General features: G+C 40.3%; 2 protein-coding genes across 6 annotated transcripts in view; both read right to left on the reverse strand.

The window, feature by feature from the left end:
• Positions 1 to 817: 817 nt before the first annotated feature.
• On the reverse strand, positions 818 to 24,553 carry LOC122983454 (SPARC-related modular calcium-binding protein 1-like). The gene is made up of 11 exons (XM_044353176.1): positions 24,053 to 24,553; positions 13,083 to 13,257; positions 12,448 to 12,681; positions 11,708 to 11,761; positions 11,198 to 11,245; positions 10,438 to 10,518; positions 9,910 to 10,102; positions 8,136 to 8,209; positions 7,290 to 7,383; positions 4,943 to 5,286; positions 818 to 1,984 (listed from the first exon to the last, which is right to left on the reverse strand). Exons 1-10 carry the CDS (start codon positions 24,131 to 24,133, stop codon positions 4,959 to 4,961), a joined length of 1,362 nt encoding a protein of 453 aa, XP_044209111.1. The 5' UTR covers positions 24,134 to 24,553; the 3' UTR covers positions 818 to 1,984; positions 4,943 to 4,958.
• Positions 24,554 to 27,097: 2,544 nt separating this feature from the next.
• actn4 (actinin, alpha 4) overlaps positions 27,098 to 27,754 on the reverse strand; it is a 56,686-nt gene continuing 56,029 nt past the window's right edge. For all 5 annotated transcript variants that reach the window (XM_044353172.1, XM_044353171.1, XM_044353174.1 and 2 more), the window contains one exon: positions 27,098 to 27,687. In XM_044353172.1, the coding sequence (XP_044209107.1) occupies positions 27,529 to 27,687 (159 nt within the window). In that variant the 3' untranslated portion in view covers positions 27,098 to 27,528. The remainder of the gene's footprint in view (positions 27,688 to 27,754) is intronic.

Genomic DNA, 27,754 nt, shown 5'->3' on the forward strand with positions numbered 1-27,754 from the left:
GTGCAGTGGTTTGATTAAACCTCCCAGAGAATTAGCAGTCATAACAGGTTGTTCACATCCAGCCCAAAACTAAAGTTTAAAAATCATTTAAAAAGTAGTTTAAATTAAAAAGAATAACTCCAGTTATTCATATAACTCCAGTCTGCTGCTAATTTTAAACAATTAGTCGATAAATGAACGAGCTGATCAACAGAACATCACAGTGTAATTTCTCCACAGCCACTGAAAACCTCAATGCTGACCTTTGACCTCTGCAGGCGGGCCTTTAGGGACAGATAAGCAGATGGTCATTATTTTTGACAGAACACTATTTCTGCATTGTTGTCGTCAGCGTCCGTCGTCGCTTTGTGACAGAATCATTAGAGCCCACTGATAGTGAACAACACAACTCCCCTGCAGCCTGCTAAGTCACAGAGTCACGTCCACCCTTCAGGCTCAGTCTGGACACCATAGAAGAAGAGAAATTACAGCAGAGAGGTGTCTCGTTCCTGCAGCTGTTAGGAAGCCACGGCGCCTTGTTAATATCCTGTCCAATCACATTGAGCTACAGTGATGACCTTCGACAGGAGAAGAGCTAATGCATCCTGGGAAATCATGTTTACTTGGCTGTTATGTGACCTGCTGTTCTTCTATAGTTTCCTGTTTATCTGCTGATTTGTTTGTTGTGAGACGGCCATTAGGACAGCTGTTACTGTGGCAACCGGCGGCCTTCCTGCGGGACCAAACGAATGACGGAGCGACTCCGTTCACGTCCTCTGATCTTTACTGGCACTCAAATAAACAGAGACAAACAGTGTTCATAATATCACTGCTGAGGTTAATGAAAAGGAGATAACAACATCCTTTTATTGAAGTCCGATTCACAAACATCAGAGAAACGCATCAAAAACAGGAAATAACTGGACGTTCATTGGACTTAAGTTTCATGGTAGAGTCACAATAATTATCTTAGTGTCTTAAGAAAGTGCTGTAATGATATGATGTCTATAGATATAATGTAGAAAAAACAAATTATGAATTAAACATGATCAAAATGTGTATCAAAATATGTTACATCAATATATTGGCAACATATATATATATATATATATATAAAATATGAGGAAGCAAAGGATGTACGCTGCGGAGAAGGAAGTAGGGATGAAGAGAAACAAGACTGGATTAAGAGAAAGAGGTTAAGTTGTATAAAAAAGGTAAATCTACAAACAATATGGGGTAAAGTTTCACATAATTTTACACGCATTTCACATTTTTGAACAACATTGTCCATAAATTTACAGTTAATGTCTGTTTTTAGATTTTTTTTGCCTTCAATTCCCTCCCAAAAAAGTTAATCTGTCTTTTAATTATAAGGTAAACACTTGTTATTCTGCAGCTTGATTGTGTTTTACAAAGTTTTGTTGGTAAAAATGCACCAAAAAATTAATTTTACACTCAAATTTCATAAGGCTTTCTGTTGCAAATAGGGCCAATACCACTGATCATACTACATGAATGTAGTTTTACAAGGTTGTGTTGGTGAAAAATACTTAAAAATATCCTTTAACGCCACAAAATTGACAGATCTGTCCTTTAAAAAAATACCAAGGAGGGAAGAGTTAAGGGAAGGTGGAAGGAATTATGTAAAAAAGATGCAGGGAAGCAGATGTTGAGCAAGTGGAATAAATATTCAGTGAGTGATGTTTAGTGATCGGCTGACTTGGACTGACCATATGAATTATCTCATACATACAGCTGACACTAAAAATGAGTGAAATATTACTACTGCTTGAGCTAGAAATCATTTAAAGTTGATTTTAGGATGTTGCAGATGTGTTTCATGTCTTTTATATTGAACTGCTGCATCCCGCGGAGGATGGAAAACGTCTGTAAAACCGATAAGAAGAGGATAAATAACGATAAATAAAGAAACTTGAGCCTTGAAAGACGACGATGATGTGGAAGACGAGTTGGCCTTTGGCGTCAGGTGATTTGTCTTGTTGCTCTAAAAGAGAGAAAGAAAGAAAACAGTGTAGAATAAACACACTAAAAACCAACAGAGAGGAAAAATGAATCAGAGCCACCGTCTCGTTTAATCTGGCAAACAGCGGTTCTCTGGGTGTTGGCAGCGTCTCAGGGGAGGTTAGTCCTCCATCACCACCGGAGGTCACCGCTATCTCTCCCAGACACATGTTAGTTCATGTCACACCTCCTCCTCGCCCTCTACATGCGTTTTTTTTTCTTCTATCTCTGAATTATCAGCGGCTCCTCACGCCTCTTGTCCTTCCTGTCTTTCTTTACCTTTTCCTTTCTGACTGTCATCTTTAAATCGCTGCTTGTGTGGACGACTCTATCTCCGCTCTTCACCTTGTTGCTTTGTTTGTCCTCTCGATGTCTTTCCTTCATCATATTTTCTACCACAAATTGTATCCTCCTTGTTTCCCTCCTTTTTTTTAGTTCAAAACTGTCAAATTTTAACCATAAAACTTCATTCTTGACCTTAAAAATAGTCATCTCAAGGTCATTTTTGTCAATTTTGTTTTGGGTCCTTACATACATGATGGCAAAGCAAACAGAATAAAAACACACCAGCACAATATCAAACAAAGCAAAACATTTAACATCTGTGTTAAATCCAGTATCATGCTGATGCACAAACCCAGTGTTGTGAAGTCAAAGTCCTTCCCTCCTTTATTACTTTATACAGTAAGTAGTGAAAGATAGATGAATTTTTAATTGCCATTTCAGGTTTGCTAGATTTTAAATACTGCATAGCTTAAATTAAAGGCTCTCCTGTTTAATTGCATTTTAATTACCGTGCAGCTCTAATCTTGGGGAATATGAATATGAATGTTTCAGTTTGTTGAGGAGTCCTTTATTGAATGTAAATCCAAAATGATTAAAAATGTGTTATGAGCCACATTATGTACATATACTGTAAGTATACACTACATCTATTGTTCTCTCTTATCTTTCCTTAATGTCTCCACTGTGCCACACACACTATACTATGTAATAAAAAGTCTTTATGTAAGTTAACAGGATCTGAAGGAACTTTAAGTTCTCTATATGAACCAAATATTTTGTTTTAGATACGTCAACAGAAACGCCATAAATATTCATGTAGAGAAAGAGTCGAGACAGGTTGAATAGTGAGCTAGTGACCCTCACACACTCGTAATAACAACCCGACTCCCATGTCGCTGCAACTCATAGACCCTCACACACACACACACACACACACACACACACACACACACACACACACACACACTCCTCAGGCTGTCACAACCATCTGCGGCTGCCTGATTAGTGAGCCGGTGTCACGGCCCGAGCTCTGACTGATGGCTCACTGACAAGCAGACCATTATACTACTGCCCACGTTTGTTTTGATTTCATGAATGTACATAAACACTCGGACATCGGTGGGTGTAATTTTGTCGGGCGACCGTCCCAAAACACTCTCTGAGCTCTCCTGGGATCAACAGGAGCGAGAACTGCTGGTGGACCGATGAGGACCTGCTGTAACGCTGCAGAGAAGGATGTGTGTGTGTGTGTGTGTGTGCATAAAACAGATGCTTAGTTGTTTTCACAGAACAGTAAAAATAGTGCTAATTAGCTGCCCCTAAAATTAAATGGCTTTTTTTTGGGTTTAATGGCCATCTGATGCAACTTGAAAAATCTGATATAATCTCCTCGATGATGCATTTTCACGTCGCTTAACATAAACGTAGAAAATGTTGCCAAAAACTGAAACAAGGAAATATGTTTATCACCTGAATTATAATAAAAAATGTCTTTGTTTTTGTCTCTTAAAGGGAAGCAGGACATATGATCAGTTTCAGCTGATAGCAAACAGTTTATCAATACGTTTTATTTCTGATTTTTGAGATTTTCTTCTCTTTAACTTGGCTAATTAAAGAATACCAAATGAGCTTTCATTGGCGTTAAGTAGCAGGTTTGCTCTGAGCACCAGCTGGAGGCAGAGTCTCCTGTCATTACGCCAGCCGGTGCACCTGTTCTGAATCAGGTTAATTGGTTGATTGGCTCGGCACAGGAGGCGCATTCATGGTAATAATTGTAATTCACTGCCCAATATTTTCCTCTAGACTAGTGCACCACTGGGATCAACACTATTTTTTGACACTGAAAACTGGCTAAAGGTGGCTGACCTTTTTTTAGGTTTAAACTTATTTATTGCCTAAAAATAAGTGTCAGGCAGTTAAAACACTGGATATAGAGTAGCAGTTATGACCAGTCTGTTATGGTAAGGATGCTATTTTAGCTAAAGCTATTTTGATCATTATTAAATAACAACACATTTTAAAATTAATTATCTACAATTAGAAACACAGGTACATATAATTTTCATTGCAATCCTGCCTGATTCTTAACATGTCTCCTCTACAAAATGTGTACATGGTAGTAAAAAACCCTTTTTTGGTATTTTTTATAGAGTACATGCAGTATTTACAATGTAAGCTTTTGTGTTTAAAGTGGTTTAAAGAAAACATATTCAATATTAACTATATCCATGTTTTTCAGGGGAATTGATTTATTTTATTGTAGGTGCTCATACATTGCATACAGAGGGGAAAAGTACTTTAAAAGTAGCCCAAATGAAAATATAAAGTGAAAAAGATTGGAAGGGATACTTTCAACTGATACCTTAGATTACATTATATTCATCCTGCAAACTCTTTTATCCAAAGTGACATAGTCATGCTGGGGATATTTTGGGTTCTGCATCTTGCTCATGAACACTAACATGTGGACAGGAGAGTCCAGGGATCTAACCACCAACCTGAGCTGCAGCCGCCCCATGATGGATATAAAAAATACAAACACATAAAGAACAGGGAGCAACAGAGAAGCCTGACAGAACATGAACCAAAGATATTTGTATATCTGCATGTTTGCAGCAAATATTTTACTCTTTGCAATCATTTTTCACACACTCACCTTGCTGTGGCCCACCTCAGAGGCCCAGGCAGACCCTCAGCTCCTCCAGCGTCAGGCCTCGGTCTCCGTCTCTGTCACAGTACTGAGCGAACTTCTTGGCGCACCGTCGCGGCTTCAGCCTTCGCCGCAGGAACTGACGAAGGGGTCGAGCCTCACGTTCGCTCAGCTTCCCGCTGGAGTCCACGTCCAGCTGACTGAAGTGCCACCGTAGCACCGCCTCCGGCCTGGAGGACTCCGCGCTCTCAGGGGCAGCGGCATCCGGAGGCGAGGAGGACGAAGACGGGGATGAAGATGAGGAAGGAGAGGCAGAGGTCGGAGAGTTGGAGGGAGGTGTGTTTGAGGCCCTGGTAGAAAGAGATGAGACTTGTTTTATGCTTTGTTGAACTTTTGGTTCAGGTGTGATGAACAGTTTTACTTTCCTTTCTTCATTCCATTATAAACAACATTCAGCAGACTGTGACAATGTTATAAGCAGCGTCCAAAACTAAAAATATACACCACAGCAGGCGTCATCCACAGGTCAAGCGTGTCTCTTGATAGTGTGTTAAAGTGTTCCCGAGTATTCGCACCTCCACCAAATATAACCCACCAGTTCTATTCACGGTATTCCAGCAGAACTCAGTAAATATCAAATTTCACAAGGACATGGCAGCCTCGTGAGAAACCAATTCAGCAGATGGCTCCCGAGGTTCCTTATCAGTCATACAGCGAGCAAAAACCGCAACTTCAATTTTCCGTATCAGACCGAAACACAAATAAATCTTAATTTGATAAAACAGCAAACACAATGTTATCAAGAAGAGAGAGAAATGGATATGAAACCTGAGAGTCGTGTGAGTTTGTAACAGCGCTATCTGACAAAAAAAAAAAAAATGGTAGTACATGAAGTTGGCTGTGAAAGAGAGAGCGAGGGTGAAGGATGAGACACAGATGGGTGAAAATGAGAAGAAGGTGGAAAAAAAAAAGAGAGAGAGAGAAATTTATGATGATGAAAAAGTGAGCCAAAAGTGAGAGTGATGTTTGTACATGAACTGAGAGGGAAGCAGATGGAGGGAACGAGGTTAGTACGAGACTGAAGCACTTGATTGGCAAAGAGAAACACAGAAAACAGGGAAGCAGATGGAATTAGTCTCTGCTGTTCTCCCAAACGCTTTTCTTTCAGTTAATCAGGTCATTGATCAGGTCTGTGTCGTGCTCTGAAGTGTGAAATAGGTTTTGATTTGGCATTTTGAAAAGCATCTCAGCGCTGTAATGTACCAGCAGAAGAATTTTATGCTCCATTGAAGGCTAACTTGTGACAGGTTAGAAGAAAAAATCATAATAATTTAGCCTAATTTAAGGCAGCCGGTGGGGTTTTTGACCACATATGGCGCTGTGGAGACATGTTTCGATGAGACGGATCCGATATTGTTTGTATATGGTGTCCTTCGAGCACGCACATGAGGACCGGGCTGACATGATGTTCATTTCTGTTGCCTGCAGGGGGCGACGACAGATAAAACAATACAAGTTCAAAAAAGTTTAAAATTGGTTTTGAAAATGTTTTGTGAGGTAGAAAATGATTTGTAAATGTTCATGATAGTTTGGTGACAAATTCTGAATGTTAACCAAATCATGTCTGTTCACCTTTAAAGCACATTTAATGCAGAGCTTTAGATACTCAACAAGTTAGTATTCTCTGAAGTTAATAATATAAAATATGATCAGAAACTGAGTATAACCCAAGCTGCAACCTCTGGGGCTGTAAAATGAAGCCAATGTGGAAGTGCCAAAAACAGTTCCTTGCAGTTCCTTGAATGGCCACTTGAGGCTCCAAAAGCGAGTCAATCCTATAGACCCCCATGTTAAAATGTCCAACTTTACAGCAGAAATAACTATGTTTACAGCCTGGTACAAAAAAACGGTTTGGGTCTCTGTAGCTAATTTCTTCTTTCATGACAACTGTACGGGGGATGAATTTTTTATAACTTACCCGTTTAAATTTTATTAAGCCGTAAAGTTCTGCATAATGAAGGACATGGCTGCTTTGAGCCGCTAGGTGGCTTGTTTCAGCCATTCGGCCCGCCTCTTTGCCCATTTTTGATTGGCTGGGAGTTAGGCAGAGTCATGCACTGCCAAGATGGCGATGGCTGGGGCGGCTCGCTTTGAGCTTCAAAACCACTCTTCAGAAACCAACAGGTGACGTCACGGTAACTACGTCCATATTTTTATACAGTCTATGGTATAACCCAGTTAACACATTTCTGCAATTTTTTTTTGACTCATTATTTACTTATTTAGTGATGTAAACTGGGACTCTGCTGAGAAAATCATTCCACCAGCTGTGATGTACAGTTAATAGACTTACTGGTAGGAACTCAGACTCCCAGCATGCACTGCTTCCAGCTGCAGAGCTCTGACCAAACTCTGCAGGAACTGCTTCTTATGAGCTCCTGGACACCCTGAGAGAACAGAACAGACTGCGTGATTCAACCAGTGGTGGAAGAAGTATGCAGATCATTTACTTAAGTAGCAACACCACTCTATAAAAATACTCCATTACAAGTAAAAGTCCTGCATTCAGAAGTACAAACTGGCAACAAAATGCACTTATAGTATTAAAAATACTTATGCAGAATGATACCTGTCAGTATTATGTTATTAGATCATTACTACTGAAGCTTTAAAATGTAAATGTACTTTAATGTTGGTGTTGGTTGAGATAGAATTAATTCTACCTGCTTTACGCTCTGTTGGGTGGTTTAATTTACAACACTGCATCATATTTTACAAACGAATCACGTTTTGTATGTAAAGAATACATGTAACATGTGTACAAAGCTGTTAAATAAATATAGTGGAGTAAAAAGGACAATATTTCCCTCTAAAATGTTTTGGAGTATCATAAAATCGATACCCAGGTACATCAAAATTGTACTCGAGCACTTGAATAAATGTACTTGCAGTTTGGTTTTTTAACCTGACCTCCCTTTGAGCAACAAAATCCCTGCGTGGATAATTAAAACGTTGTTATTAACATTGTATTAAATTATAAATGAAGTAAACAGGAGGAGGTGTTTACATTCCTCTAAACTGCTTCGGCCAGTTGTCTATGCTGCGATGGTTCATTTCAGAACTGAATTCTTGCAATTTTAGTGATGAAAACTATAAATCAGTTTTTTCCAAGCATGTAAATTGAAACAGTGATATTTACCGGGCAGAGGTTTCTCCCGGTACAGCTTGTCCGTTGGCGCCTCCTCTGCACCGGTGCAGTCTGGGATGCGATTCCTACAAAGAGACAAAAACAGCAACTTTAATGTCCATTAACCAACATACCATTTACCGTATGTATTAGAAATAGAGAAGACATAAGATAACACTTCTCTCTTTAACACAACACAGTTCCACAACATCAGCACCTCTCTAAAATGATTTGAACAAACAGTAAACATTATAACCTTCATGAAGGTAATATTCAGCTTTCTGACTTTAATGCAAACTAAACGCACACAAACCTCAGATTGTGTTTGAATGTGATCCAGTACATCTGTAGTTGCTCATATAACTGTTTTTATATCGTCACATTCTGCAGGGTAAACGTACACGCGCTCATGAAACTGAACCCTGAACATGTGTATAAACTGTGATTCATTCCTCTAAAGACAAACTCAGAAAGAACCAACAGCTCTGGGAAAAATAGACCCTTAAAATATTGTTCAATATCACAACAATAAAACATGATGTGGAAAAACATGATTAATTAGGAGTACAGTAGTTGAACTGTTTACTTTGTTCACATGGAGTGAGACGTCATAGTTTATACTGGTGGGAATGCTTCCACTGTAGATATCTGTGTGAATTTCTGCAAATGTTTAGAAATACAAAATGTATTTTTGTGGCTCTTCTGTTTATGTAATGTTACATTTAGATTAAACAATAAACATATTATTCAATTGGCCAGAAAGTAATTTTTAAATGAGATACACGTCTTCATAAGAAGGAGAATTTAAAAAAAAAACTATCTTAAGCCTCGGGGGGGTTTTTTCCTCACACCAGTGAACCAAGTCAAACCATCACATGAAAACATCCGACACTTTCCTCTCAGGAGTTTGTGAGCAGCTCAGCAGCAACACTGATAAAAACCACTTGAGACCAGAACAGTTCAACCGCAGTTTATTCTCATTTGTTCTGTGTGTGTGTTCCTTTAAAGATCCCCTCCAGACATGTTTTAAAATGTATATAAAATACTTTACTTTGAATAATAATTTGTATCTGATTTCCATACAAAAAAAAGTTAATTCATCTTCTTAAAATCCTTAAAATTACATCTCGTCCTTCTTCCTCATTAAATCTATAAAAAAGCAAATATATTTACTCTGAGAAGTTTTCCTGCTGGACACAAGATGTCTCCTCCTTCACTGTAAAGTTCATTTTCAGTGTTTGTGCACTGGAGGCTTCAAGTTTCCACATCACACTTGTGTAAGTCGCATATTTGACCACGACTGGCTCCAGACTAGTTGTGATGTCACAAATCCTGCTCGCAGGCCCCTTAAACTTAGATTTTCAGTGAGCTCAGAGAAACTTTCCACTTTCAGCAGATGGATGTGAAAACAAACTCTGCACATACGTCATTCTGCACACTGAAGCTCAGACATCCGACTGCAGGAACAAGAAGAAAAACATATTTTTGGGTGGAGCGGGGACTTTAAGAGAAACCCACCTAGGGAACAGAGCCAGTAATTGGTGTAAAATTGGATGATTAAGATGAAATGCTTCTGTGCGTCAGTGTGTAATTATATCTGCTCCTATATAAAGCAGTCAGATCCAATCAGGAGAGGAGAGGATGGTAAAGGAAGAGAAGGAAAGAAAAGAAAAAGACAGAAAGAGAGAGTAAAGAACAAATAGAGGGAAAAGAAAAGGAACAACAAACAACATGTTCACCAACTGATCGATGAACCGAAGAACTAACTGATTGACTGATCGATTACCTTGCAGAGGTGCCTGGTAGCGGCCTGCCGCTATCCACCCTGACGCACCAGCAGTAACCCGTGGCAACGTGACACTGCACGGAACTGTAGAGGCCATCTGCAGTGCATTCTGGGATAAAACGCTCCTCCTGTCTGGCTGAACGCATCTGAGAGAGCAGCGACGCTCGCTCACGCTCACACGTCTGAGGACTTCCTGTACACACACACAAGAAAAGACACACACACACACACATTGTCGTAAGACAGCATATTAAAGAATTTAACAGACAACAAACCCTTAATTTGAAATCTTTGCTCTAACCTGCAGCTAATTGCAATTATTTCCAGTAAAGAAACCCTGTCTTCTCTCTCTAGAGAGGACATATATGAATGTTTTCAGAGATTATTTTCTGGCAGCCATATTTATCTGCAGACCATAACAAATTCACTGAGTTAATCTGACATATTTCTCCACATACGTATATGTAAACATCACATCAGTCTAACCACAAGCAGCACACACACACACACACACACACTGACTCTTACCAGTGGGTTTTCTGACTGAGCGGTTTCTTTTGGGGTCAGAGTTCATCAGGATGGTCACCCAGAACGGAGGAGCTGTCAGCTCTGGACAAAATAATATATTAATAATATATTACTGTCAAAGAATGTTGTTTTTAGGTATTTCTGCTTGTGAGGATACAGAAGAGAAAGAGAGAAAAGCCAGTTAACTGCACACAGCAGCTAAACAAAGAGACAAGAAAGGATAGAAAGAATTAACAGTGGCTATGAGTTTAAAAGTTTTAATTATGACTGCATGTGGACGAACACCAGTGTTTAATTTAAGCAATCAGGTGGAAACATCATCTCAGTGATGGTGGAAACTGACAATTCTTCTCTCTCTTGCAGCTTTGCTTTGTGATTTTTTTAACTGACAAGTCAGATATATTCTGTTAAACTCTTGCAGCATGAAGTGAATCAACCCTGCTGGGACACAAGGAGCCCTAAAGCCTTTTATTTTATCAGAGCATGACAGCAGCACAGCACAGCACAACACACCGAGGACTGAGTCCCACTGTGAAAGTACGCTTGGAATCCACTTTTCCCTTTAGGAAGATATCTTTCTAGACTTCAAGTTTTTTCATTGGCTGTTGAGTTTGTCTTCTCAGCAGGTCAGTCTGACAGCATATAAACCATAACCTACAGCTCCTTATTCTGCTCTGATAGATCGATAAATGTATAATTGCTTGATGAATTATATGATACTGAGTACCTGTGTCTTGAATATCTTGGTCCAGTTTCTCACCTGCATGTTTTCTGCTGTCCAGCGTTGGACCAGGTTCATCAACTTCATCTGGAACAGTAAATACATTTGCTGGGTAACAAACTTAGAAATCTAAATGAGTCCTTGTATACATTTTTATCACACTATGGAGCGAGTTGATATATATCACAGATGAGAAGAAGAGGGGGAGGGGGGAAAGAGAGAAAGTAAGAAGAGATAGTCGTGACAGAGGGAGGAAGGTGTGGGAAGAATCAGAGGAGAACAGAGGGAGAATCAGATGGAGAGAAAGACATTTTTGGAGTCTTGGCATGTGGAGCGGTCTGTGAATGTTCAAGATCCTGCAGGTGTGTCTGGCAGAGAAATAAACAGCATCACGCCAGGAAAAAATGCACAAATGAGAAACATACACAACTAAGAACTATATATATATATGTGCACAGTATAATGTGAAGATTAAAATGCTGTCTTAATGAATGTAAAGCAGGCAGTAATACTGTTTTAGTGACTTTGGACTAAAACACAATCACTCACCTTTGATTGGAGCTGAATCTGCATCAGTGGTCTGAGTCAACATGTTGATATGATCTGTTTGGGACATTATAATGAAACACAACACCTCAAAACTCCATGCAGATGTTAAAGAACAAAGCAACAGAGTTTTCCCAAATATATCATCCAATATCTTAATGAACAGCAGGATGTGGAGACTGGTTATACTGGGGAGGAAAAATAGCTTTTCCCTGAACAAATGAAGATTAAAGGTACTAAAAGTGTAATTTGAATATGAATAACCCATAAACCTGTCAATTCTTTGGCAAAATTAACATCAACAAATGAGAAAATCACCAAGACGACTACTTATCTTTTACAGTTAACAGGATTTCCCGCTACAAGAGGAAATTTCATTACTTCCTGCCAGTTAAAGGAGTGAAACGTAAAATCACTTCTGCTTCAGTTAAGAGACAAACTGAGCATAAAATCAGGAAGCAATGGGCTTGTTGGACATGTGGCATGCAATAAAATTGTCCTCACTGATTTTGCTCGGGTCATTATATGAAGGTATGATGATAATATATTCACTTTTAAAATTCTACATATACAGACCTGCATATAAACCTGAATAAATGTGGAACAAATGCAGATGAAAATGAATCATATGACGTGGCCTTCACAGTCACCAAACTCTACCCAACTGAACTTTTAGGGAGATTTTCAGAGTGTTGTTTTTCCGTTAATTTGCCACCAGGATCTCTGATTAAAGTATATCTGACCAGTGCAGTTGGGGGTCAGATGAAGCACCGAGGTGCCGCTGACAGGTTTGCCATCAGGGGTGGAGCACCAGCAGTATCCCGTCTGGTTGTGGCACTGAACCGGCAGGAAGTGACCGTCTGGGCTGCACTCTGGCACGAAGATGGCAGCTGCAGGGTTGACATGGCTGCCACCGCTGTGGGTGCTGGCCTCCAGCGCCTGAGACCGGGCCAGATGGCATTTGGATTGGCTCGGATCTAAAAATGAAAAGGAAAAGTGTTCCCGTTGATAGGGAGTGTGGAAAGTGTGAGTGTTGTTCACTGTAAACACAGGCTTGCATAGAGTGAACTCTGCACAATAAGAAGTTGTTCTTTCTCAGCTGTGTGGACTGATTCAGGAAGATTTCAGTGTTATGAAATGAGGGCGGGGGACTTTATAAACTTTAAACAAAATTAACGAACCAAAATTAACTTCTCTCATTTAAAGAGCAAATTATATATTTTTTGCATATAATATACAGTATGTTGCTTTGAGCCAAAGAAGAAAAAATAAAGCATAACTCAAGTAATGCACCTATGATGCCTTCAGAGAAACTGAACTTACAGTATAAGCAATGAAACCTGCAGCAAACAACAGGTTTCTCTGTACAGGTGTGTACCTGAGCAGTTTGCCTGTGGAGCGAGGCGGAGCTGTGAGTTGATGCATTGCGCTCTCTGGAAGGCGCACAGCGATTTATACAACCTGCCGTTGCTGCCACACACAGGTCTGTGGCGCCCCCTCTGGCAGTCCAAGACACAACCGCGAGGCCACATGTTCTCCGTGATCAGGAAAGGCTACACAAAAAACACACACACACACACACAGATACACAGTTAGTGCTGTTTCACACAGTGCTGCAGTCAGTTTCTTATTTTATTCATGCAGCCGGTACCGCACAGAGCGAACTCTGTTTGGCATCCGTGCTTCCTCCTTCCCGTCCATCTGTTCCACCCAAAGAATTACACAACATCAGTAAAAAAAAAAAAGCTACATGTGTCTGTGCACAAATAAAACTGTTCAAAACACTGCGGGTGAAAAGAGGAGCATGTCACGACCCCTGCACTGCTGGCTGTTTGTGGAAGATAACTTGGCAGCGACACCTGGAATACCTGGACTGAGAACTAGAAAGAGAGAGAGAGAGGGAAGAGGAGAGAGAGAGAGACACAGAGAGTGAATGTGGTGAGAGGAGGAGGGAGGGTGTTAGTCACAAACAGCCAACACATCTGAAACATGAAAACGTATCAGGATGGCTGAGCAGAGAGTGCCTGTGAGAGCTCCAATTTTGCAAACTAGTGTGAAATAATCTTCGCTAATTGAGGTGAGGATGGCAGCGTCTTTCCTGCAGAGAGACTGTCTGTATTCCTGCGTCTGCTGTCAGGAGCCGTGAGAGGAGGAGGGGGAGGAGGAGGAGGAGGAGGAGGAGGAGGGAAGGAAGGCAGTCAGCTTTCTGCCTGAGAGGAACACATCTACTGAGGAAGAGTGAAAGTTTATAAAGCTAAATGGGAGCTTTTGCACGTACTGCAAACTAAAACTAAACTGCAAGCAACAAACTAAACTGCAATGTAGAGTTTTCCCATTTAAACAATTTTCCTTTATGTCCCTTTAAGACAGAAAGTGAGAGAATAAAGTACAGAGTATCATAATATTCCTCATGACTTGTACTTTATCCCGTGTAGCTGTGGTGGAAAGAAGCACAAGCTAAGCCGTATTGCACAATGGTGACCTTTTGAGATTAAACTGGTCATTTATCTTTGATTGTACAAATCATATGTCAATATATTCCCCTATACTCCTCCACCGGGGCATTATACACATCTGTTCTGTCCAACTGCTGCCATATCTATCAAAAAAAGGTAGAACATTTTTGAGAGATGTATTTTTATGTGATTAATGAGATATAATACCAGGAGCATTTAACAGTGTTTTGAGGCCACATGTATGACCTACTGTGATTACTGGCTCAATGTGCAAAGTCATAAAAAGTAAATTTGACCAAATATGGGTCAAATTTTTCCCCATGAAGCAAAAACAATGAAAAAAAGTGGTGCTTGTTTTAAGATTCTCTAAATATAAAAAGGGAAAGAGAAAGAAGAAAAAGAAAAAGTGACTAATTATCATTGTGGTCTCATTTAAGGAGAGGAGAGAGGAGGAGAGGAGACGAGAGGAGAGGAGAGGAGAGGAGAGGAGAGGAGAGGAGAGAGGAGAGGAGAGGGGAGAGGAGAGGAGAGGAGAGGAGAAGAGAGGAGAGGAGAGGAGAGGAGAGGAGAGGAGAAGAGAGGAGAGGAGACGAGAGGAGAGGAGAAGAGAGGAGAGGAGAGGAGAGGAGAGGAGAGGAGAGGAGAGGAGGGGAGAGGAGAGGAGAGGAGAGGAGAGGAGAGGAGAGAGGAGGAGAGGAGACGAGAGGAGAGGAGAGGACAGGAGAGGAGAGGAGAGGAGAGGAGAGGAGAGGAGAGGAGAGGAGACGGAGACGAGACGAGAGGAGAAGGAGAGGAGAGGAGAGGAGAGGAGAGGAGACTAGAGGAGACTAGAGGAGAGGAGAGTCTGGCGAGCACCATGTTACTAAATTACTCCCACATGCTCCTCAGCTCGGGATCACACAACCTCACACACATCTCCAAAATATACATTGGATTCGTCACACCGCCACAGAAACTCACTGAAAACACCTGAAACAAGCGAGGTAGCGCACGCATGTGCTCACGCAGCACAAACATCACATGTAGAAAAGTTGGCTGCTGTCCACCCTCTCACTCTTCATCAGTACCTCTTTGTCCATCACCCTCACCTCTCTCACCTACACACACACACACACACACACACACACACTGAGCTCTGAGATACATTTGCTATGCTGTGTCTAACAGTGTTGACATAATTTAGTGGTGAATGAGACGTCTGTGCCTTAATGTCAAGGTGTTAATTGATGTATTGACTGCAGAGATCAATGTGGATGAACGTCAGCATGTTACTGCTCGCTCACTCCTTGTTTTTTTTTTTCATATCGTCTGTTTCTCATGAGCAAAAAAAAAGGTCCTTTTGTTCTTTCTTCTGATCTGGTTAAAAAGGACAACATACAGCAATCAATTTACAATAATAACAATTAAAAGTGAAACAACCACATTAAAAGCATCAATGTTAAATAGATGTTAAAAGGTGCTGGGCCCTGCAAGTTGTAGTGAATGCACTTTACAGTTAAAAAGGACAACATACAGCTAATCAATTTACAATAATAAAAAATTAAAAGTGAAGCAACTATATTAAAAACATCAATGTTAAATAAAAAGGTGACAGGCCCGGCTAAGTTTTAGGGGAGGCTGTAATGTAGTGAATAAAGGTAAGTTTTCAGTCTTGATTTAAAGATTTCAACTGAATGTGCTTCTTTAACGAAGCCATTCCAGAGATAAGGGGCACAGTAAGCGAATGCTCTGAAGCCAACTGATTTCTTTGTTAAATGAAGGAATGACCAGTGTGGTGTATTTTCATTGAGTCATGGTGTGCTAACAGACAATATTAAACTATGCAGGGTGATTCATAAACATTATAAGTAATAGCATGTTAAAATCTTATTGATGATGTATCTGTAATCTCATAAATCACATTTAATCACGATATAAGTATAGAAGCATGGTAAAAGAATCATATATATCATACATTGGATAAATTTGAGTGTGTTTGTATTACATGTCACTTTGCTTGGGTCTGCATTAAAGTCTTCACCTTTTTTAAAAAATACACTTTGGAGATCAAGAAATAAGGGTGTAAAGTGGCCAGAAGAGTTTGAAGAGTTTTGAAGAGTTTTGACCAACAATGAGTGACGAAGATAAAATATAATGGTGTAATTGGCCAAAGATAAAGAGGATGGACAATAGGTGTGACCTATGCCGACCCAAGGGTATAAAAACTACGCCTGGTACATCTTGTATGCACTGATTGCTCTCCTTTTTTGTCAGCATTAAAGAACACTTTGCTGCTTGGACCTCTGACTCCTGATTTTTTATCATCAAAGAGCAGTTTTTGGATCTGGATCTTTTTTAAACTGTCATCCATCGATCTGACACGATACCAGGAGACCAGCATTGAGAGAGCGAAGAGGGTGTGCTGGTGTATACAGTGTAATTAGCACGTCCATGCAAGACCTTATAAGTTAAAAGAAGAACCTTAAAATCAGCTCTAGCTTGCACTGGTAACCAGTGAAGAGAGGCCAGAATGGATGTGATATGGTTGAATTTTCTGGTTTTTGTCAAGATTCTAGCTGCAGCTTTCTGAACAAGCTGCAGGCTTCTAGTGGAAAAAAGGACATTACAATAATCAAGTCTGGAAGATACAAATGCATGGATTAAGGTTTCAGCGTCACACAGTGATAGAATAGGTCTGATTTTGGCAATATTGCTAGGATGAAAGAATGCTGTCTTGGTAATAGCCTTGATATGAGAACAGTATATCAAACAGGAATCAAAACTCACTCCAAGGTTTTTGACGGTCGAGCAGTCATCGATATTGACACTCATACTGACGCTCATATTTTGCTGGTCTAACAATTAATAACTCAGTTTTATCAGCATTTAACAGCAAAAAGACATTTAAATGTCTACCAGAAAAAATGTAATGACATTTAAATTTAAAAATGTACATTTAGGAGCTGGGAAAGGTCTGGCTTTACGGGTACATATAGCAGCGTATCGTCAGCGTAGCAAATGATGTCACCAAGGGGAAGCATGTAAATAGCAAAAAGCATAGGGCCAAGGACTGATCCCTGGGGTACACCAAACTTTACTTCAGAAAATTCAGAGATTGTATTGTTGTAAAATACATGTTGCGTTCTATTTGATGAATATGATTGAAACCATGAAAGCACTGTCCCCTGAAACTTAAAGATTCAAATACAAAAATACTGTGTCTGATATGGTTTTTCCACAAAAAAGTATAATTAACACTTTAAAATCCTTAAAATGGCATCTTCTTCTTCTCCCTCTTTAAAAATACAAAATCTATAAATATGCAAATGTATTTCATTTCAGAAGTTTAGCTGCTGAACACAAGATGTCTCCTCCTTCACTGTAAAGTTCATTCTCAGTGTTTGTGCGCTGGAGGCTTCAAGTTTCCACATCACACTTAAGTTGAATACTGGACCAGGATTGGCTTCCAAATAGTTGTGATGTCACAAATCACGCTTGTAGGCCCATCCCCTTAAAATCAAACTTTAAATGAGCTCAGAGAAACTTTCCACTTTCAGCAGATGAATGTGAAAACAAACTCTGCACATACGTCATTCTGCACACTGAAGCTCAGACATCCGACTGTAGGAACAAGAAGAAAAACACATTTTTGACTGGATCGGGGGCTTTAAGAGAAACCCACCTAGGGAACAGAGCCAGTAATTGGTGTAAAATTGGATGATTAAGATGAAATGCTTCTGTGCGTCAGTGTGTAATTATATCTGCTCCTATATAAAGCAGTCAGATCCAATCAGAAGAGGAGAGAGAGGAGAGGATGGTAAAAGAAAAGAAGTAAATGATAACAATTAGTCAGTCTACAGAAAATAAAGTAAGAATTATGATAACTGATTAACTGATTAGATTATCAAGCAAATTTGCTGTTTTTTTTCATATTTTCCTGACATTTTATAAATATTTAATCAATAATAAAAAAAAATCTCATTAATAAAGATTAGTTGCAGCTAAATAACTACATAGAATAATTAATTTTAAAAATACAATAACATTAACACTCACTTTATGAGGAAAGTCTTGATGAGTATATTCTCATATACTGTATATGTGTTTATGTACAGGCAGTAAGGAACTTTCACAACTCTGGGTCCTTTGATTTAAATGTTTGATATTTGGTGTTACTCAAGGTAGATTTTCTTTTGATGATTACCGACCGAAAATGATGTAATTTTACTTAAATCCTTTTCTAACTGTGAAAATAAATAAAGTTGTACGCACACTTGTTTGACACTTTCTCTATCCACTTTTCTGTTGGCCTTCCTCAACTCATGTCTGGAAAAAAAAACAACCAGCTGAAAGTGAAAATGTGAAAGTATGCCTTTTTGGAAGGATGATGGGGGAATAAAGGAGGCGGTGCAGGGAAGAGGAGGAGGAGGAGGAGGAGGAGGAGGATTAGGGGAGGGAAACTGGAACAGAACATGAAGAGTATAACTTAACTGAGGTCTGAAAACTGTAGCCAGTCCAAGCAAAGCACCAAATCATTTCTGCCCAAACTGTCACTGAAACAGATGGCTTCAGCCTGAACTCCACAAACAGCTGACACACGAAGAATTTTATGACTATTAATAGCCGAGAATGTAAGTTACCTTTTGTCAAAGCATCAGCGCAAACAGGTTAAATTACAATAAATTAAATTAAAGGTTAAATTAAATGAAATCATCAGCCGTGTCCTGTCGGGTTTGAGCATAAATGTCAGACTATAATGAAGATAAAGTGAAAAGAGAGAGACAGAGGTGAGGATGTAAAGGAAAGGCTGAAAGGAGAGGAAGGACGATATGAAGAAGGAGAGAGGACGTGAGGGGACGAATGGAGGAGGGGAGGTTGGAGAGAAGGGAACGATGGAAAAATTAATACAAGGAGGAGTGGAGGAAGGAAAGAAATGATGGTATAATGGAACCAAGTATAGAAATGGGAGAAATGGAGGAAGAGGAAGAACGAAAGTGAAGGAATGGAAATATAGGAAGAAAGAAGTCAATGTGGAGGAAAAGGAACGGAGGCAGGAAGAGAGGAAGAGTCGGAGTGATGGAGGAAGAAATGGAGGATGGGAGAGAGGACGGAGGGAAGAATGGAATAAAAAAGGTGGGAAAAGTGGGGAAATAAAGGAATATGGGAAGAACTGAGGAAGGATAAGGAGGGAGGATGATGAATACAAGGAGTCATGGAGGAACTGATGAAGGAATGGAGAAATGAAGGGAAGATGGTGGGAAGAATATAAGGTAGAATAGAAGGAAATAAGGAAGGAGAGTGAAGGGGAAGCGAGATGTTTGAAAGGAGCTATTGTGGACAAATTAGAGGTCAAAAAAAAAAAAGTGATGAATTAAGAAAGCCAAACAGAGAAAGTAACAGAGCAGGAGGGTTCGAGGAAATAGAGGGAATGGGGGGATGAATGAAGGGATGAACAGAGGAGAGAAAGGAGAAGTGTAGAGTAGTGTAAGGCTGCAGCCCAGGTGCAAAGTAGTGGGCAGGCTGGATTTCCTGTCTGTCAGGTAGAACCACAGCAGCTACAATATCCTCAGTGTTAAAACAATTACCACCAGTGTTTTTGGGCCTATAAACCTTGAGACATGAGTGTGTGTGTGTGTGTGTGTGTGAGAAAGAGAGAGAGAGAAAGAGAGAAAGAGAAAAAGAGAGAGAGAGAGAGAGAGGAGACAGGAAACGAGCGAGCAGCAGAGAAAGTGAGAACAAGCCACCACTGTCTCCTCGTGCCTCACACCTTCCAGATACCACCGACCGGCGTGTTTTAGGAAAAAAAATAAAAACTCATCTCCAGAGCTTTGCGAAATATAATGTGTGGCCTAGAAAAAGAGAAAAAGAGTCGCTGATGCTGCTGAAAGGCTTGTTGACACCGAGCGGCGGGATTTTTTGTCGTGTAGGAGCTCGCTGGGGAGTGAATAGCTCGCTTGTGAACGCAGCTCTTTCCATCTCTCTTAGTTTTAACCTGTACGACATACGTTAAAACTGATCATTAACACATCACACATACACACACACAGGGATGATTATAACATGTTTAACATCTCAGGGGATTCAGAGAGTGTGTGTGTGTGTGCCGTGATGAAGAATCAGACTATAATATTCCTGCAGGTATAAAGAGAGCGTCTGTGCTGCTCAGTTCATATAAACCCTAAAAGAGAAGACTAGTAGTTTTTTTTTTAATGTTTTAGCCCATTAAACACAAATTACCTGCACTTAAGATGAACCACTGACCAATTCCAAAACATACACTCAAATTTTAGATTGATTTCCAACTGCTGAAAAAGCCACAGGGTTCGGATCATGCAAGTATGGAAATAAAGTCAACTTGCAGAGACTTGCAGTTTATTTGAGACACAGTACAGTGAGCATTACTCCACACCAGCATTTGTACCTCAACAGGTTTTCTCATTAGAATATTTCTCTTTATAGTGTTTGGTGCTTTGGTTTTCTGTCCGTGTTGTAAACGAGAGAGAGCCACCGCTGTACTGGATTGTGAACTCCTTTCAACAAAGGAAAAAAAAAACAGAACCAACCAAGTGTTTTTCATTATCATTCAACAGTAGTTCAGTACAGTTCCTAACAGGCCTTGAAAGCGTTCCAACACTAACACTCACATGCTAACACTCAGGGAATAGCTTGTTGTTGTCAAGGTTTTTTTTTTTAAAGGAGACATATTCTGCACATTTCCAGGGCCATATTTTTCATTCTTGGGGCTCTACTGGAATATATTTGCATGATTTACAGTTAAAAAACTCCTTATTTATCTTATACTTGTCCTTTATGCAGCCGCTCAGCTCAGCCTCTGTCTGAAACAGGCTGTTTTTAGTTCCTGTCTCTTTAAGGCCCGCCTCCCGATGAGCACACTCTGTTCTGATTGGTCAGCTCTCAGAAGCTGCATATTGCCGACTTCTGGCAGCTGAGGAGGCTATGTATATAAACAATAAGAGTAGGATTTCACTTCTTTTCTCATTCTTTACTTGAAATAAACTTCTCAAACACACCCGTACATGTTGAAGCCGAAATATGCGAGTGAACAACGTGGAACAACCTTAGCAAAAAAGGCTACGGAACGGACGGCTGTTTGTGGGCATGTGCGAACAATCTGATGTCATCATGAGGAGGAAGTAGAGGTAACTTTGCATATGAAGCATTCAGAGCAGGTTGAATCCCTGGCTTTTGACTTGCAGGGAGCATTTTTACATACATTCAAGTTTTGGAACTTTGAGCATGTTTAACATCTGACATCATAACAGTAATAAAATAACAGAAAATCACAAAAAGCACAATATGTCCCCTTTAAGTTTTACCATCCAGTAATACAGTGCTGTTGAAACCATTGTACATAGATAGAAAACAGGTTTAACAGGCTTTAAAATACTTCTTTGTTTGTGTATTCAGGTGATAAAGTAATAAACAAAAATTAAGAAATTAAATTTTTCTTTTCTTGCTTTTAAGCATTTACTGTTTGGAAGCTGACTGTTAACAACATCAAAGGCTAGAGCTTATTCTACTAATAAGAGGAGATTGTTCTTGCCAGAAAAATAACATCATTGGTTATTTGGTCAAATGTCTAAAACAACCTGTGTTCACAATTACCTGACAATCACCTGCCAATTGGAGCGCTAGATCAGAGAAATGCTCTAATGGCTTGTCTGGGAAGGCGATTACAAACGGCCTGATTTACAATTTAGTTTGGAGGACTTGTGGAACAAAACTGTTCTTCACATTACTGCAAAATGTTGCTGCGATTTCACTCTCAAGTCTCAGACGTCAGCGCTTCCCAGAAGTACTTAAATGCAACACAGAGGAAGATTATTACAAACAGTCCTGCTCTCAACTACATTACGACATGACGATACTTCGACCAGGACATTAAAGTGGCATAACGCTTACTGTGATTGATTACAGCCGATAGTGAACTTTGGAGAATGGTTGACAGTAATTTATGGTTTATTTGTAATTAATAATAATAATAATATACAGCATGCAAAACCATCATCTGTCTTTAACAAGGAAATTACATTTATTGGTATTCCCATATGTCATCTTCATAACATTCACACAATGTATCACTTCTACTGTCGTTGTAATTTATTGGTTATTTGATACTTGACATTATGGTACTTAATGTTGTTTTACCCTTATATAACCACGACCATGTTCATGTTGGAGCTTAAAATGAGTCGCTGATAGTTTCTAGTGTCCTTACCATATTTTATATTTTATGATATTTCTACATGTACTCACAGTTTAGTTGTGATATTTGCATAGCGTTCTGTCAAAATATATGATAGAATTTTCATAAGAGTTCCCACTTTCTCACACACACACACACACACACACACACACACACACACACCTGTCTGTTTCCCCTGAGTAGAAGGTTAAATATTTGCCTGGCAGCGATGTGTGTGTGTGTGTTTGTGGTTTGGTCTTGCAGGTTAGTGTTACTCCCCTCAGGGAGCTCTCACACACACACACACACACACACACACACACACACACACACACACACACACACACAGGAGACAACTTCTAAATAAAACATCATGATGAATCTCTTCATCCACAAAATCAATATTGTCTTTGATGCAGCCAAAATTACCCCCCCCCCCCCCCCCAAAAAAAATAATAATACCATGGAGGCTGGACTGTATTGTTAAGTCTGTTTGGTTTGATTAAACCAATTACAAGCCAAAGATGACAAAGCCTGGCCAATGAGAGCCAGTGTGTAGCCACAGTGCTCATGGTCCCTGAACATACATTTTAAAAAGATGCTTTTTACTGCGTATAGTCAGAGGGATTGTTTTTGTTATCCAGTCTGGACAAAACTGAAAGAGATAGGCTGGTGTTGATGAGAGGTGTTTATCTGGTTCCTCCTGGTAACTGTAATCAGTTAGAGGATGTTGTCTGCGTTTGATTTTTGTTTTGTTTTTCCTTTTCACTCTTGACTTAATTAGTTTAGCTGGATGCTATCATCAAGGTTGTTAATGTTTACAAGCTCATAGCCATGGATGTGGATTTTCTGCTGAGCAACTGCATTTAGCCAATATGCTACTAATGAGCTAATCACTGTTATAAAAGTTACTGTGTAGTCTCTCCTGTTGATGTATAGAATCAGCAGTGGTGGAAGTATTCATATTGTTAACTTAAAGGACCAGTGCATACCCCTCCCCTTCAAAGTGTGTAGGAGGACCTACGGTGGCCTTGAAACTCATGAAAAACACAAAAGGCCCTCTCTAGAGTTCGGTTTGTCTGTTATGGGCTACTGTAGAAACATGGCGGTGCAATATGGCGGCTCCACGGAAGAGGACCCGCTCCCTATGTAGATATAAAGGGCTCATTTGAAAGTGACAAAAACACAACTATTCTTATTTTCAGGTAATTATACACTAATTAAAACATACTTATGAATATTATATTCTATTTCTGCCACTAAATTCTATACAATGCACCTTTAATGTCAGTAAAAATAGCAATACAACAATGTAAAAGTACTCCATTACAAATAAAAGCCCCTGCATGAAGTAAAATATATCAGCAAAAATCAGCTTACTGTTAAGCACTTTAATGCATATTTAAAAACTTATCATATGTTTTGTAAGTTAAATATTAATCTGCAAGGTAACTCCAGCTAGCAGATATCCTAAATGTAGTGCAGTATAAGTATAAAGTTGCATAAAATGGAAATACTCGAGCAAAGTACATGTTGTTAAGCACATTAGGCTGCCTTGTATATACATTCCAACACTGTATGGAACATTATATAATATATATTATATAATATATCAGTTTAACACATTTATGACTTGTTTATGCACTTTTACACATAATTAATCTCTTCCAAAGACCACGTGCAGTGCACATTAACATCACATCCTACCGCTGTCCTGTGGGCCTCCACAGACTCCGAGAGTAGGAAGACGAGCAGCGCGCGGCAGGTGAAGGTGAGCGCGAGCATCATTCCAGCAGCAGCGGACCAGAAGAGGAGCGGTCGCGCGCCTCTGTCTCCCTGTTGTTCCGAGGTTCGTGCGCGCGGATCACGGCCAGCGGCCAGCGTGCGGTTGATACTGACGGTGAGGAAGGGTCTTCACGTAGACTAGAGGAGAGTCACGTCACGACTTCGCCGTCACTTCTTGTAAAGTCACCGAGCTGCTCATGTTGTTGTTGTTATTGTTGTTGTTGTTCGGGTTAAGAGTCTCCAGCAGCTGTACGGCGGTAGTGCACCCCGCGCGTGAAAGCAGCTCTGAGTCGGTGCAGCACGCGCAGATCTTCTCCTCTCCAAATGTACTGCCCATTTCCGTTCCACGTTCCTCAAACCACTTCATACAATGCATAAAGTGTAGCTTTAAAGGTCTACTGCTCGCAGCGGTCCGCTCAGGGATATTTGGAGGTTTTATCTCCGCACTTAACTTTCATTTAACTTGTGATATCTGAAAACTCTGAAAGCAGCACTTTGTGTACAAACTGTAAAAGGTCCCTTACAGTTTGGGCTCTCGTGCAGTAAGACTTTAGGATATATTTTTTTAATACAATAAACGTACAAAGTCACTTCTGAACAAATTGAGGCTGAACTAAAAGGTTAATAACTACATGGCACAGAATAAATGAATGAATTAATGAGTTTGAATGGACCACAGCTGCTCTCAGGACCAAGTTAATGATGTCCTGCTAATCACATACTAAAGGGGTCCAATAACAGGACGTATTGTATAAGAGGAGTGTGTGGTACAACCTGCAGCTACAATCATTTGTATTCACACATGAACACTGAACCACCACTGCAGGCAGGACTCCTGAACAACACCTGAGCTTGTGTGGTACTGGCAATAAAAAACCCTTTGAGTATAAATCAAATGATCTTAAATCACTAGAAAGTCTGAGTTATGTTTCCAACTTGGCTGAAAATGTTGGAAAGCGACCATGTTGTTGAATAAATTTCATTTATGTGCTGACAGAAATGTGTTTTATATGGAATATTGTATGGACTTAATGTTTTATTTGATCATTCACTGTTATTGAAGTTATTACAGTTGTGTTTAATATCTTATTAAAACACTGTTCAACCTTTATATTTTGTTTTTACAGCCTCTTATCGACATCTTACGTGTAACACAAAGAATAAAAAAAAAACACATCAAGACAAGCAGGCGTATTTTGTAAGGAAACTTTTATGTGTGCTTTGTGAAACTCACTTATCATTAGACAGAAGGCGTTGTAGTTTCCAGTACAGCAGATAAGGTTTGATATTAAAGAGTACAAAAAAAGGAAAATCACAATTCCAGAGTTCATTTCTCTCCAACCTCTGCATGGGAAAAAAAAAGAGAAAGAAAAAAAAAAGAAACAAGCCATTTGGTCCGATTCTTTTCTTCTCAGTTCCTTCCCTGTCTGTCTGTCCCTCCCTCTGTCTCCCCCTTCCTCCCCCCCCCCCCCCCCCCTCCCTCCCTGCCCCCCCCTGCAACAACCAACAAACACTGGAGAAATCTGTTATCTATTTCTGGTTCTCAGAAAGTTTTAAATCGATGCCCACGTCTTTCCCAAGAACTCAGATATTGAACACGTGATTGCATAGATTTTTTTTTTTTTTTTTTTTTTACAGAGCAATTTCCTTTTTTTTTTTTTTTAAAGTTTTTATTTGCACATAATGGAATGTTTACATAAAGACCCCTCCTCGACTTTTCCCTTCCCTCCTTCCTTAGTAAATTTTCTTTCCCTTGTCTATAATGCAGACAAATGAGGGGATGGAGGGATTGGGAAGAGAGGAGGAGAGGGAGTGGGGGAGAGAGAGGTAGGGAGAGAATAAGAGAGAGAGAGAGAGAGAGAGAGAGAGAGTGGGACAGGGCTGTAGCCACCAACAGGCACATTTATTTTTCATTACTTCCACTTCCATTGTTTTTGTGAAAGTAAAAAATACCTTTACAATCCAGGAAGAGAAAACCTTCATTCGGCCAATCAAATGCATCCATGACATGACGTGTATATGTCTGCGTATGTGTGCGTCTTCAGGAATATAAAAAAATGAACTAACTTTGACTACTGCAGTCTTATCTATCATATAAATGTATACTTTTTTTGTATTTAAATATGCACCTGATGCCCGCCCCAGAAGGATAATAGTTTCACAGAAGCAGATATTTATGAATAATAATGTTGTGGCCTGGATTTATACAGGAGAAGGCCTTTAGGTACACTAGCGTCAAGCTAATGGCTAATGATTCTTTCCGTTGCTAAAAGGAAAAACAAGGTCAAGATCAAACCTTTCCACTGGTGAAACTGCGCTCTCTGTGTCACAATCATTGGCATGTTTTATTATTTTTTATTTTTAATAAATGTCACTCTACTTTTGCCCGACTGGAAAGCCTGCCATCGATGATTCTCAACGACTGGGACTCTGTGTGTGTGTCTCATTCTTCGCACTGAAAAAATAAGTATGTACAGCGCTGAGCCCCGCCCTTCCACCCGCACTAACCCCCCTCCCCAATCCCTACCCGACCCCCCCCACACCACCCACCTGCTCCAGAAAATAAACAAAAAAAAAAAAAAAAAAAAAAAAAAAAAAAATAAACAAAGACAGGAAGAGGAAAAGAGCTGAGGTTAGACAGGTCACCTTATCCAGCAACACGGGAATTATGGGTAAATATGTCATTTTATCTCTGGTTGGTCAACACCTTCCCCCTCCCCCAACCCCCGACCCCGCAGCATATAACTGTATCTCTCTAGTATCTAATACACAAACATCGCCAGTCGGCACGTCAACACCACCCCCTCCCCTCCCCTCCCCTCCCCTCCCCTCCCCTCCCCTCCCCCGCTGCGCGTTCGACACCCTGAACCCCCCTGGCAAGAAGAAAAAAATTATAATAAAATAAACAAAAAATAGCATAAGTATCAGATTAGCTTGTGCCCCCCCACCCCTCCCACCCCGCCCCCATTCCTTGTCCCTCCCCTGTTTGACCCCCCAAAGGCAGAGAGGGTGAAGTTAAAGACCCGCACTACAGAGCAACTGTTTCCTGTCTCACAGCTGCCCCTGGATATGCCCGTTCTTATATACCTTTACGACAAATTAACCTTGATTACTCTCGATTTTTAAAGTGATAAAGGAACTGGAAAACATTCAGCACAGGCCAAATCTAACTACAGTTCAATCAACAAGCTCAAAGAGTCTTAAAATTTTTTTTTCTGATGATGATTTCTAAACCGGCACACGCAGGGGCACCTCACAACCACCACTCAAATTCTTCCAAATGCTCGCCTCCTGCCGCTACGTAAAAAGCGCAGGAGACCTCTCTACCTCCCTCCCCCCTCTTCCTCCTCTCCCTCACTTCCTCATCTGTCCAACCCTCCTCTTCCTCTCAGCTCCCTCTACAGGTCGCTCTCTCCGTACAGGGCAGTGGAGAAGGACATGTAGTCGAGGGCTCCGGGGGTGCCGTCGGGCCCCGTGTACGGCGCCATTCGGGCGATGCAGTACTCCGCCTGGTCGGGGGGTAGTTCTCTCCTCAGCTCCTCAGCAGTGATGAAGTTCTGATGGAGACAGAGAGGATGGTACTTAACTTCCTGCTTCATCTGACGAGATTCATTCTTAAAGGAC

The sequence above is a fragment of the Thunnus albacares genome, chromosome 6 (genome assembly GCF_914725855.1).
Source record: "Thunnus albacares chromosome 6, fThuAlb1.1, whole genome shotgun sequence".
Lineage (NCBI taxonomy): Eukaryota > Metazoa > Chordata > Actinopteri > Scombriformes > Scombridae > Thunnus > Thunnus albacares.

Coding starts and splice junctions, on each gene's coding strand:
- LOC122983454 (XM_044353176.1), bottom strand. CDS start 24,133: ATGATGCTCGCGCTCACCTTCACCTGCCGCGCGCTGCTCGTCTTCCTA. Junction 13,258..24,052: donor TGGAGGCCCACAGGACAGCG/GTAGGATGTGAT, acceptor TTTTTTGTGTAG/CCTTTCCTGATCACGGAGAA. Junction 7,384..8,135: donor CCGGGAGAAACCTCTGCCCG/GTAAATATCACT, acceptor CTGTTCTCTCAG/GGTGTCCAGGAGCTCATAAG.